A 14,158-nucleotide genomic window follows, 5' to 3' on the forward strand; every position below is an offset into this window, starting at 1 on the left:
GGTTTCCTAGAGGTTAGGATCATAGCTAAGCACTCCTTGTTCTCGCTTCCATTTTTTCAAAACCTTTCTATTGTAACTAGAATGTTTTAGAATTCATAGTCTATTGTTATAAGACACAAAATAGAATTCACTTTCCCAAATTCAAACATACGCAGTAACAAAACAGTAAAATAAACAGGAAAACTCCTTGTAATACATCATCCAATGACTAACTATATACCATGAGTGGTATTCCACTGGTAATAATAATGCTACAAGATGGATAAAAATTTAATTTCATCAAATTAACATCAATACAAAAAAATTAAATGACAAATAGTAATGTTTCTATTTTTAAATTATAAATGGCTATCCATATAACTGAATTTTGTCTAGTTGGCTTCAAGACTTAAAGGATTTTCTTCTTTTCTATATTAATCAATGAAGCTTGGTTTCTAATTAATTTTGGAGCATCTGGACCTTTGAGCTCCTTGGATAAAGGTATTGTGTAATACTAAGGTTGTTTTTGTTTGTTTGTTTTTTGCCTCAAATAATTGGCTGCATTTTAATGGCAGTATGTGAAAGGCCAAGTATCAGCTACTCAGATACCAGCACAGAAGGGACTTTAGCAGAAGCACCCTCCTGCCAACCGCCCCCCCCCCAAAATCAATGAAACAGTGCCCCTTAGTGGTAGAAGGACAAAATTACTGGTAGGTCAACAGTATAGCAAAAATCTTGCTGAGATATGAATTGGTAAGTACGAAATAATTTCTCTCTAAAAAATTAGAAAGGGTTAAGCAGAACGTTTTAGAGTAATCATTGCAAAGTGGATTATGGGGATTCACAGGGTGTTTAGAAAGCCAAAAGGGAGCCATTGTATCTGCTGGGAAAAGTGAAAATCAAGGATTAACAGCCTTTAACATATAGGAAATTAAATTATCCCTAATACAAGTAGCAGAGGAATCTCAGCAGCCGTTTGTCCTCCAATGACTCTTCCACTGAGGTGGAGCACAAATGAAAGTAAGCGGATTCTTCAGAGAAATGGGATAATTTTAGATACTTACATGACCCTTTAGAATCATTGACTGGTTAATACCAATACTCAGCACCATCTGTCCTGCTAGCTGTCTTTTATAGTGGAAATCACCAAGGCTCATGGAAGTTAGGAAAGTAGTAGGGTCAATATTTGACTGTCATTGTTTCCAATTCCCTAAACCTAAAATAACTGGGGTCATCCTAGCTCCATCCTATAGAAGGTACTGCATGCTGTAACTCTTGCTGTTCTCTAGCTGAAAGGTCGCATGGCTATGTCATTACTGCCTGGGCTCTGTAGCCAAAACCATACATTGAGTGTGTGGCCTACTCAGTCCTTTCTTACTTCAGTTTCCTGCCTGTAAAATGGAGTTGGTAACAGCATCACAGTCAAGGCATTGTTTTGAGGATTAAATGAGAAAACACAGAAAAGTGCTTAGAGCAGTGAGTGGCACCTAGTAAAAGTTTGAGAAACATTAACTGTAATTAGCTGATACTACATAGATTGACAAGTTCTTCAAAAAGTTGCAAACTTTGGATTATATTTAAAGCCTTCTAGGATGCATACCAGCTCTCAACAACGGTAAATGACTTGGGAGGAGTAGACTTCAGATGCAAACTGAGCTTCAATGTTTTTACTTGGCACAATTCAGTATTGTTGGAATGTGTTGCAACAAGCATGTTGTACTATTGTAATTTTAAGTAAATAAATAGTGACAGAATATTTCAAAGCTTGCTTCAGTAATCCATCCTAGCCCTTGGAGTTCACCTTCCAGAATTTCTTTTATACATTTAACCTCCCTGTCATCTTAGCCCTTTGTAAAGATGCCCCACCCTCTCTAGGCTAACCTTTTGATGAGACCTTTTGATTTTAATCCAGTGGTTGCTGATGTCTGCACTCCCAGAGTGCATCTGCAAAAAGAGATGCAGCAAATGCTACAAACTCCTGCAGTGTAAGCACGCTGGTGCTCAGCCTGAAGAAGACTGCAGTCATGCACCAGGGAAACCGAGCCACAATCAGAGATTTCCATCTTCAACACAGGGCTGAAAGCTGTCACAGCATTCTGCTATCTGGGCACCAGGCTGCCCATCTGCACTTGGATTGACAAGGAAAGGGAAAACTGAAAAGAGAAGCAAGCCGCCAAGCATCCCTCCCAGTGTGGCACTGCTGTGGCACCATAGCCCAGACCAAACTAGAGCACCGAATACCACTGCTGCTCTCCCACCTCCTAGAGCACTGTACAATTTAGAACTGCTGTAGAATCCTCAAGCAGCTTCATCACGACATTTAATAACTAGAGAGGGGTTTTTAAACAAATAGGCACCCCTTCAGCAAGTTTCTTAATCTCCCTTGTACAGTGGGGATGTATTGATTAAGGTAATGCTAGCTGCTAAAACAAAAGTTTATTTCCCCCTTACAAGAGTCCCCTGTGGATGCTCCTGGGTGGGGGAGGCAGGGCTCTGCTCTGCACAGTCCGTCTGGGACCCAAGTTGATTGGGGGAGGGGGCGTGCTGTCTTCAGTGCTGCCTTCCAAGAGCCCCTGGGCTTTGGCATCCAGCCAGTGGAACAGGAAAGAGGAGTGCTCACGGGAGGTTTTTATGGGCCAGGCCTGGAAATGGCACGATTACATTCTGTGGCCACACCCATCTATGTGCAAAGGGAGGCTGGGAAATGTGATTCATCTATGTGCCCAGAGAAAAAGAGGACACGGATTCAGTGATCAGAGAGCCAGTCTCTGGCACAAGAAATGACATATTTACCTTGAGGGACTGTGATGAGGATTAAAGATGATGCGGTGATGTATGCTTGGCTCATTGGGGCTATTGGGGAGGGGGCCGAGGATGTAAAGGGGTGAGCAGTAGAATGCCCAAGCAGGGACTGGATAGCGGGCTGAGCTGGAGTAGTCACAGGTACAAGGGTGATGGCAGAGCAGACCCACTTAGGGCTAAGGGGTTTGAGTTGGGAGCATTCAGGTAGACACAAATGCTGCTCATCAAAGGGTTTCGGCACTGTGCCTTCAGGCTATGAGGTAGAAATGCACTTCCTGCCCCCGTCTGCCACCTCCCCACTCCCTACTCTCTCTCTCTCTCTTTCTCTCTCTCTCATCCCTCTATCCCCATTGGATGTGTGGTCATGTGACTAGTTCCGGCCAACAGGCAGAAGTGACATGTACCACTTCTGGACGGAGCTTTTAATTGCTCGCATAAGGCTGTCTAGAGGGCTCTTTGCCCTCTGCCGATGAACAGCAAACAGTATCGCAGAGACAACTGGCTCCGTCACCCTGGGTCCTGGAGAAGCACAACACAAAACGGAGCCTCTAGGCACCCAGGCAACATCTTGTTGTTTTAAGGCACTGGGATTTTTGAAGTTGTATATTACTGCAGCATAACCTAGTTTATTCTGATTGATATAGAAACCTTTTTTTCAGGCAAGAGGCATCAGATGGTCTGTGAACAAACAAACCAACAGAAAGGCATTCTTGTCCATTTTAGATCATCACTTCCAAGAACTAAGGGATCATGCTTTTAAGAACATAATTTGTACATTATTGCCTCAATGCAAGCAAAGGAAGTGCTTGATGGGCCTTGGATTATTTTAAATACTGATAAAATCAACTTTCAATAGAGCCCTAGACACACTCTCTTCCTTAAAAGATCATTAGTCCCAATTTAGAGAAAGATTAAAGCTACCAAATGCTAAAGAGAAATGTTAAGGACATATAATCAGAAGTAAAAGAAAAATGAAAATGGATGAGCTTTGGACGGAATTGTGGGCAGCTGTCTGAAGCACTTCTATGTAGGGCACAAATTTGGCTACTTTCCCTTCCTCTGGGATCTCTAGAACTGACCTCCTCAATTAGGGAGGCCTCCTGCACTGCTGGTTGCCTTGTGGGCCCTCCTAATGCTCTGGCCTGTGGACCAGCACTGTAATGTTTTCCTAACTTGTGCAATTCCATCTGGGATCTCACTCATATCATCCCACACTACAGATAACATGACCAAAAATACGATGAGTGAGAGACCATGACTTTGTAATATGTTCCTCTAGAGTAAAGCAAGTGATCCACCAGGAGACCCTAGTTTTGCTAACTTCAGGGTAAGAGGAAGCTTTGATGTTCCCAGCCAGCTGGTAGAGCTGCCTTAACCAGAGCTCAACAAGTAGACTATAAACTCCTTAGATACAAGAGCTATATTTTATTCATCTAACAGCCCAGTAATTAGTTAAGAGCCTGCTTTGGATTCAGCCAGATTCTGGCTTGAATATTGATTCCACCACTTAATAACTGGGTAACCCTGGCCACTTAACCTCCCTAATCCAGTGTCATCATCTGTAAAATGGGGATAATAATGTCTAACTCCATTGACTTGTAGAAATTAAATGGGGCACTTGTATGTAAAGCTTCTGGCGCAGCTCAAAAGTCTTTGTTGAGTGCTTTGAAGAACAGTGGCTTCTATCCAACCCAAAGTGTGTGATCTCAGAAGAAACTGTATGAGTCTCCATCAACTTTAAAGGAGAATTCCTTTGCCAGAAGCTGCAAATGCTATAAAGTTGGGGTTGAATGGATAGTGTTTACCTCAAGGGAAGGGACTGGTTTTCATTTTATCTGCATTATTTGAATTTTTGTATGGATTAAAAATACATGGAATTAAAAATAAATACAACGTATTTAAGGGAAAAAAAATGTTGCGTTGGCAGGGTTGCTGGCTTATTTACTGAATCTTTTTGCTCCTTCAGGGACAGCAAGAGCAACCAACAGAAAACACTAATAATTACCCATATTAGAACAACAGCCCCGTTCCCATATGGACCTGGGGGTAGAAACAAAGTATAATAATCCTTTATAGTTGCACCAAATCTTCTTTCCCAAGACTTTACACTAGCTTCCATATATTATCTTTATCTCCCGTAGGTCTTTGGGGTGGTTTCCATCCCTCCCTGCCCCCAAGCAACTGTAGGAGGGGAGAAACTGAGGCAGGTTGGGGGAGAGGGCCTCCTCCTGCTCTCAACCCCGGGACCCAGGCGGTTACCGCCGTTTCAGGCCCCCGCTCCCCCGGAGGGCCCAGGCAGCTGGCAGGAGGGCCGGGCCCGGCCGGAGCCGCGCGTAGACCAGGCCGGCCAGGCCCAGGGGGCGGGCCCGGAGCCTCGGCCTCGCCTGCGCCGGCGCCGCGCCGCGCCCGCCGCTTCCCGGCCGCTCGCTCGGGGCGGCCTCGCGGGGCCCGGAGCTCTGCCGGGCGAGCGCCGCCACCATGCTGCAGAAGCGGGAGAAAGTGCTGCTCCTGAGGACCTTCCAGGGCCGGACGCTGCGGATCGTGCGGGAGCATTACCTGCGGCCCAGCGTGCCCTGCAACAGCCCGCTCTGCCCGCAGCCCGCCGCCTGCCGCAACGGTCAGGGGCCCGGCGGGAGCGAGGGGAGCCGAGGCGGGAGCGAGGGGAGCGGAGGGGGGCCGGGCGGGAGTGAGGGCGGCCGGGCGGGAGCGAGGGGAGCCGAGGCGGGAGTGAGGGGAGCGGAGGGCGGCCGGGCGAGAGCGAGGGGGGCCGGGCGGGAGTGAGGGCGGTCGGGCGGGAGCGAGGGGAGCCGAGGCGGGAGTGAGGGGAGCGGAGGGCGGCCGGGCGAGAGGGAGGGGGTCCGAGGCCCGGCGGGAGCGAGGGCGGCCGGGCGGGAGCGAGGGGAGCCGAGGCGGGAGTGAGGGGAGCGGAGGGCGGCCGGGCGAGAGCGAGGGGGTCCGAGGCCCGGCGGGAGCGAGGGCGGCCGGGCGGGAGCGAGGGGGTCCGAGGCCCGGCGGGAGCGAGGGGGTCCGAGGCCCGGCGGGAGCGAGGGCGGCCGGGCGGGAGCGAGGGGGTCCGAGGCCCGGCGGGAGCGAGGGCGGCCGGGCGGGAGCGAGGGCGGCCGGGCGGGAGCGAGGGGAGCCGAGGCGGGAGTGAGGGGAGCAGAGGGCGGCCGGGCGAGAGCGAGGGGGGCCGAGGCCGGGCGGGAGCGAGGGAAGCGGAGGGCGGCGGGGCCGGGGCCGAGCGCCCGCCGTGAGGAGGAAGGGCACGGCCTGGAGGCGGAGCGCGAGGCCGCGGAGGCGCCCGCCCGCAGGCATTACCTCCGGCCCGACTGCGGGTCAGGAGCGAGGGGCCGGCGGCTTCAGAGCCGCAGAGACGCCCCTCGTCCACTGCTTCTGGGCTCCCCACACGGGACTCCCCGACTGCTCCGCCCCATAACATGGAAGGGCCGGGAGACGGACGCCCCCCTAGCCCCGAGGCCCGGTGATTTGCCTTCCGAGGGGCTTGTGGGCTCAGGAACCTGCCCCCTCTTGCGCCCCAGGACCGTGTGGTGGTGACTGGAGAGTTCCTGAGCTGTTGGCCCCGCAGTGAGAGGCGGGGCGCGAGCCGGTGGCGTCATTTTACGTTGCTTTGCTCCGCACAAATATTCTGACCTGCCGGCACCGATGCCTCAGACATTTATCCAGTGGACACCCTCTTCACTGCAGGATTTGTGAATAATCTGGGCCCTCGTTGTACAGGAAGGTCGTGGGGAAGTTAGATTTGGGACTGCTGTGCATTAGACCTTCCCTACTTGGTTTCTAGGCTGCAGGGTGACCAGTTTATCGAGGAAGATTACTGGTTCTCTTCCCTCTGGTGGGAGATGAGCGTGGGGGTCCTTTTCAGCGAATATTTGGAATCCTCAGCTTATGTTAAGGTGAACGTTTTAGTTACAGCTTGGCTAACCAGCTCCCTGAGACACGGGCAGGGTGGAAACCCTACCGCTGCCCTTGCTTGCACTGAGCATCTTTTCTGGTCAATTCAGTCTTTTTGGTCTTTGGAGACTCCTGAGCATGTTCACCAACTTGAGACAGAGACTTGAAATAGCTGGGCGAAACAAGTGGTTAACATGTATATTTTGGGGTGCCCCATTTGAATGTGCGTATGTCAGTGAGTTAACGCAGAAATAGTCAGGTTGTTCTGAAGATTTGCTTGTTTGTTTTAAAAAATCAGTCATCTCCTTCTCCCCTGGCAACACCATAAACAACACTGAGCTTTTATTTGTCGCAGCTTCGGAAAAATGACGGTGCTGAATCTACCTGAACTTTGTGCCTCTACCAAAGTAGATTTATCTTGTCTTTAAAAAACTTCACCGTGTAGTAAGATTGGAAGTGATTTTGCACGCTAGGGCACCATAACATTGAAATAATCCAGGTTTGCAAATGTTGTCTAATCTCTTACGTTTTGAATTATGCTTCAGATGGGAAACTCTTGTCTAGTGATGTGACTCATTACGTGATCCCAGATTGGAAAATTGTTCAAGATTACCTGGAGATCCTTGAGTTTCCTGAATTAAAGGGAATTATTTTCATGCAAACGGCTTGTCAAGCTGTGCAGCATCAAAGAGGCCGGAGGTATCTGGTTTTCATTATTTATTTATTTATTTATGGCATAGATTTTTGTTTCCCCCTTAGAAAAAGCCCCTTGTTGGATGGAGAAGGGAGGAATTCATTACTTTGTCAGAAGAGACTTTTTGAACTAATTTGGTATTCTCTTTGCTAGTGAGGAATGCAGTAACATTATTTTATATTTCTGCTTCAACACCTGGCCAAAAGATCTGACTGTAGATCAATAAACTGCAGTGTCCCCAGTATGTGGGTATTTAAGATTCTTGGCTTTTGGTTTGCATTTTTATAGTAGCCGAGTTATTGCTGATTTCTTGTTGATAACGCATTTTATGTAATCTTATTTATAGACCTATTGTTTCAGAAGCTTACTTTTTTTTTCCTTGGGAAAAAGAGTACTTTATTTTTAGATTTTAGACTCCTTTATTGTGGATGCAAATTGTACTTGTAGTGATTTAGTCATTGAAACCAGAATTAACTTGTTTTATTTTTAGATTACCAGTATAACTACCAACCATAGTAGTTGTATTTGCTAAACAAAAGATTTCTGATTGAAATGAGTCTAAAATGCTTGCCTTGTGCCTAAATGAATAACAGTTGTTCACCTTTTAAACAAGTACAGTCGCCCCTCGGTATCAGTGGGGGATTGGTTCCAGGACCACGGAACCAGTCCAAACTGTGGATCAAAAACATAGTACCTACATGTAAGATCCGCGGTTGGTTGAATCCGCGGATGCGGAACCTGCAGATACGGAGGGCCGACTGTACTCTAAAAAATGGTTCTGCTTCATTTAACATTGGGAAAGATTTATGATTTGAACTTAAAGACTGTATGAAAACAGCATATTAGAATTATATATTCAACCTCTTAACACCCCAGGTTATTTAAACAACAGAAACTATGTGTTCATTCTTTTTTAAATGTTGTGGTTTTTTAAGGTAGCAAAAGATGAAGTATGTTTATTTGTATATGAAAATGATAAGTTGTCCTTATTATGTGCTCAGTTCAAAAAAATGTGCGTTTAACTAGATTGTGTGCAGGTTTTTCAGGTAGAATATTTTTAAATGAGCTTGAAGTTGATTTTGTTCAGACACAAAGATATAGATGTTTATACACATCCAGGTTTAAATGCTGCTCCAAATGTCGTATTTCAATTTCTGCTACTAAAATCAATTTGTTGTTATCGTTCTGATTGCTAACACACTGCCGAGCCTTTTCAACTTCTGTTTTCTAAAATATTTTTAACATTAAGGAGTGTTTTAAAAGCCAGTTCCTGGGACATTCAAAAGCAAAGAATTGGAATTTAAATGTTTTTTTCTCCTGAACATTTCAAAAGTACTTAACTTGATGAAAAACTATTGATTTTCCATTGCTTTACCTTGTCTCTGAATACATTAAATGTAAAAACAAAAGATGAGGAGTTATGAAATAGGCCCATATGATAACACCCTGTTTTTCCTATTTGGTAAGCACTTTTTGAGCTCCTAGTTCCTTCTGGAGTACAGAAAGAAGTCTTAGTCTCTCTCTCAACAAACCTGTTGTCTTGTTTGGGTTAGATGCAAGAAGCAAGAAGGTAATTATGACACACCTTGGACACACGCAAGATCATTTAATGTGGATTATGCAAAGTGCACGAGTAAATATGGGGTGTGGGGATTAGGCCAGAAAGCCCTGTGAAGCAAATAGGTTTGGGATTGGTCTTAAAGCAGGATGAACATGATTGGTGAAGAGGCAGAAGAGGCAGGAAAAGGGATCGGGCAAGTTTGGGACGTGGTGCTTTGTTTACCTGCTAAGCAACCAGCTGGTGTATTCAGGTTGAAACGGCTAAATGACCAAAGTATAACCTGCACCCTAGAAAGTATTGTATATGGAAAGCTAACTTTAGAATTGATGATAGCTGTTGACTACATAACATCCAGGAGGTTTGCTTTATTGATTTGGACTCCGTAAGTGTTAAGTGTAAGTAATTTGACTTATCTTTAACCAAGTGTGGCCTAGCAGAGGCTCTGTGGTGTTTTGCTTCATTTTGGGAAAACATTTTGTTTTGTTTTTCAGTTCTTCCTTGGAGATTTTTGAGATGCTAGTAAATAATTCATTCTATTTGATATGCTTTTAGGAACATTATTGCTTAGGAAAGCTTTGTCAGTTAAAAATACCTCATCTGGTCTAGTGTCTGGTATAAGGATGCCTTGACCCCCTCCTGAGTTCCTTTGTGTAGCTTCACAGTCTCAACAATTCGTGCCTCAGTTTCTCAGTATATAACATAAGATTTGAATCATAGAATATCATATTTGGAGAGGATCTAAGAGGTCAGCATGAGCTAACTCCCCATCCAATACATCAGTGTTACTCAACATGAGTAATGTTATCAGCTTTGTTTCTAAAAGAAAAAAATTCTCATGGACACCCAGTGTTAATTTAAATTATTTTATTTTATTGTTACTTAAATATATTTAAACATAAATCTAGGTATAAGTCCTCATGCTTAAGTATTTAATACAACTCTAAAATCAAATCGGACCTTCAAATTAAACAAACAAAGCTTCAAAATCAGAAAACTGCAAATGAACATTAAAGTGACTGATAACATTGTTTTACTGAAATGAAATAACCAGAGTTGGGTTTAACAATAGGAAGACATAGCTTCTAATCTGGTTCTGTCTTGAATGTGATTTTGAAGATTTTATTTATTTATTTTTTCCCCCCAAAGCCCCAGTAGATAGCTGTGTGTCATAGCTGCACATCCTTCTAGTTGCTGTATGTGGGACACGGCCCCAGCATGGCCAGAGAAGCAGCGCGTCGGTGCGAGCCCGGGATCCGAACCCAGGTCGCCAGCAGTGGAGCGCGCTCACTTAACCACTAAGCCACGGGGCCGGCCCTTGAATGTGATTTTGTATTTTGATTTCAATAATATCAATACAGAGAAGGCCTGTTCTCATAAGTGTATTGTACAAAACAGTATGAAAAACATCAAGTTGTTGATTGTTCAGGATGATCACACATTCTGCCATCTAACAATCCTCAAATGCTTATTTAATGAGGGGTCACTTGATAACTCTGTCAGGCTGTCTTGTCCACCTCATGCATTCATGTATTCAGGTGTTTGTTTGTTTATTCAATGAATATGTATTGAGAGACTATTTGTGCCGGAAGCTGTGCGGGCACTGAGGATACACTGGTGGACAGAAGCAGACGGTCTTGGGAGGAGACAGGCAGTGATCAGGTAATCACACAAGGAGTTGGAGATGAAGGACAGGTACGCAGCTCCAGGAGAGCCCAAACTAGTCAGGGAGGCGAGGAAAGGCTTTCCTGAGGGAGCTGCCTCTACTGAGCTGTCAGGGATGGGTAGGTGTAAACCAGGCAAAGAAAGGAGAAAAGCTTTCCAGGTGAGGAAACTGCTGTGCAAGGTCATGGGGAGGGAAAGTGGCATGCTAGGACCTGAAAGAAGGCCCTGGACTGGATGATGGGCCTTATGGGCCTCAGCAGGGTCAGTGAAGGGTTTTCAGAAGGGTGGGATAACATGATCAGATTCCTGTTTTGAAAAGATTTCTGGGCCAGTGGAGAAGAGGCATAGAGAAAAGAAGAGAGGGGGCTATTGCTTTAGTTCAGATGAGAGATGTTGATAGCTTAGAGACGGAGAGAAATAGCCATTTCCAAGAGCTATTTAGTAGGTAAAATCTATAGAACTTCTTAAGTATATGACCAAGAGAATTGAAAACACGCTCACACAAAAACTTGTACACGAAGGCTCGTAGCAGCTCTATTCATAATAGCCAAAAAAATGGAAACGACCCAAATGTTCGTCAGCCGATAATGGTTACACAAAATGTGTTTATCCATATGATGAAATAGTATTCAATCGTAAAAACAGTTGAAGTACTGATACATGCTACAACATGGATGAACTTTGAAAATATTATGCTAAGTTGAAGAAGCTAGACACGCAAAAAAGTCATATATTGTATGATTCCATTTATATGAAATGTCCAGAACACGTAAATCCAAGACACAGAAAATAGGTTAGTGGTTGCCAGGGGCTGGGAGTCAGGGGAAATGGGGAGTGACTGCTTAATGGGTATAAGTTTCTTTTTGGAGTGATGAAATGTTCTGGAATTACATAGTGGTAATGGTTGCATAACTCTGTGACTATACTAACATCCATTAAATTATATGTTTTAAAAGGGTGAATTTTATGGTATGTGAATTATATCTCAAGAAAGCTGTTATTTTTTAAAAATCTATAGAACTTGATAATGGATGTAGATAAGTCAGGTGAGGGAGAAGGTAGTGTCAAGGATAAAGGTTTCTGGCTTATGTAACTGGATAGAGAGAGAACTCTGGACGAGGTCGAAAGGGGAGGGGGGAGAGGTCATGAGTTTGAGGTGTCCTTGAGGCTTCCAAGAGGGCGGGCACTGACACCCAATGGCATTACAGTTAGAAGGTGGTCATTCAGCTTGTCCAAAATATACTCCATTAAAAATGTTTTAAGATTATCACATAATATAAATGGAAACATAAACTTTTAAAATTCTTGTAGAAAACTCAAGGACCTCTGAAAGTAAGTTTACGAGACCCTACCAGGGCTCTGCGAAAACTGGTTGAAGAAATGCATCATTGAAAACAGATCTCACTTCTTGTAGGTCTCCCTGCTGGTTGTGGGCCACCCACTCTTATCCCCAGAGAGTACCGTCAGCGGGGGAAGGGATGTTGCATCTGTAGCTAAGGCCACCACTGAATAAAAATAGCAAATCAATCTAAAGAAGGTATGTTTAGCTGTCCCCCTAAGAAATTGTTTGAAATGTTTAGATAATGGAAATTTGGAAAACACTTAAGCCGGTTCAGGGAAACGAGTTTTTCTGAAATACTGGAATTTAAAAATTAAGATAATTTGATGGTACTTGACTCTCTGAAACTGTCGTTCTCCTATCATTTAGGCCAAACTTGTTCAAGTCACCATGATGTTCTTTGCTGGCTCCATGCAAGATACTCATATATCTAATTCCATCATATGCACCACCAACCCTGACTAGCAAAAAATATGACCGTATTGTATATATGCACTATTAAATTATGGCCATAAGCCCACATGCCTATAAGACAACCCGACTGTCACACGCAGAGTGATTCGCTGTTCTCTCCTGTGTTCCCCATTAATATTCTGTGCCATTTGCTCATTTGTTTTATCTGGCGATAGGGAGCTGACAAATGGAAGCACACACTAAAGTCTAAGGAAAATATAGGGGAGTGGGCTTAAAATGGAGAAAATTCTTTTTGTTAAGTTATATATTTTTCTAAACATTGGGAAGGATTGTCATTACTCATTTGGTGGTAAACCCCCTGGCTCTGGCTGGTGGGACATCAGTTTTTGGGGAGGAGAGGATTCGAGAATCCCTGGGTCTGAAGTGCGGGTGTGATAACAAATGCAGTGATGGATATGAAGCCCAGCAAGAGAGTCACTGGATTCTGAAAATGCCAGGCTTTGTTCTGAGACACTATTGTCTTGTGTTTGGATCACTGTTGTCCCAGAGGGTTGTGAGTTCATTTATTCATCTGGAAAACGTTTGTTGAGCACCTGCTGTGGGTTAAGCACCAAAGATACAAAGATGACGCATACTGTCTGCTGTCTTGAACATTCTGTCCCTTCCCTTCTGTCCTCCCTTGGGCCTTTGTCTAGCTAACTCTCGTTCATCCTTCAGGTCTTGGGTGTCACCTCCTCCCAGATGCCTTACCCATCCCTCCCGTGTTCTTGTCAAACCCCGCACTTTTCCTTTCATGGCACTTATCCCACTGAAATGAGTGGTTCTTTTTTTTTGTTTTATTTTGTTTTGTCAGTTAATATAGCAATTTTTTAAAATTGTGGGAAAATACATATAACATAAAATTTACCATTTTAAGCCTTTTTCAGTGTACGATTCAATGGCATTGAGTACATTGACATTGTTGTGCAACCATCACACCATCCATCTCCAGAACTTTTTTCTTCTTCCTAAACTGAAACTCTACACCCATTAAACACTAACTCCCCATTTCCCCCTCCTCCAGCCTCTGGCAGCCATCATTCTACTTTCTATCTCTATGAATTTGACTCCTGTAGGTACCTCATAAGAGTGGAATCATACAGTATTTGTCCTTTTCTGACTGGCTTATTTCACTTAGCATGCCATCTTCGAGGTTCATCCATGTTGTAGCATGTGTCAGGACTTCCTTCTTTTTTAAGGCTGAGTATTGCATTGTATGTATACACCAAATTTTATTTATCCATTCAACTGTCGATAGACACTTAGGTTGCTTCCACCTTTTGGCTATTGTGAATAGTGTTGCTATGACCTTTGTGGACAAATATCTTTTGGAGACCCTGCTTTCAATTCTTTGGGGTCTGTGCTCAGAAGTGGGCTTGCTGGGTCATATGGTAGTTCTAGTTTTGATTTTTTTGAAGAATGGGTGGTTCTATTGTGTTCACCATGAGCAGGACCGCTGCAGATGAAGGGCAGCAGTGGGATGTCTGGGTGGTGTCCCCTGAGGGCATTCAATGGAGCAAAAGACCTGGCACATAGAAGGAGAGCAGCAAATATTTGCTGAGTGAAGGATGTTTAGTGAGGGAGATCATTTGTAAACAAATAGCTGCGCTAAGTTCCGGTGCTTTGTTAGGGGTCTAGAAAATGTGATGGGCCATAAAAGGAGCAAAAGCTATGGAGGATAGGATCAGGAAAAACAGGCAATGTTTTTTCAGTGTTTTCTCTGAAATAGTAAATTATAGATGTTTATGAAGCCTCT

General features: G+C 44.6%; 1 protein-coding gene across 2 annotated transcripts in view; it reads left to right on the forward strand.

The window, feature by feature from the left end:
- The first annotated feature begins 5,199 nt into the window (after window positions 1-5,199).
- DIS3L (DIS3 like exosome 3'-5' exoribonuclease) overlaps window positions 5,200-14,158 on the forward strand; it is a 31,867-nt gene continuing 22,908 nt past the window's right edge. For both annotated transcript variants that reach the window (XM_087428571.1, XM_087428572.1), the window contains exons 1-2: window positions 5,200-5,398; window positions 7,239-7,392. In XM_087428571.1, coding sequence (XP_087284697.1) covers window positions 5,260-5,398; window positions 7,239-7,392 — 293 coding nt within the window. In that variant the 5' untranslated portion in view covers window positions 5,200-5,259. The remainder of the gene's footprint in view (window positions 5,399-7,238; window positions 7,393-14,158) is intronic.

Source organism: Ceratotherium simum, chromosome 3 (genome assembly GCF_057802395.1).
Source record: "Ceratotherium simum simum isolate JZ-2026a chromosome 3, ASM5780239v1, whole genome shotgun sequence".
Classification (NCBI taxonomy): Eukaryota; Metazoa; Chordata; class Mammalia; order Perissodactyla; family Rhinocerotidae; genus Ceratotherium; species Ceratotherium simum.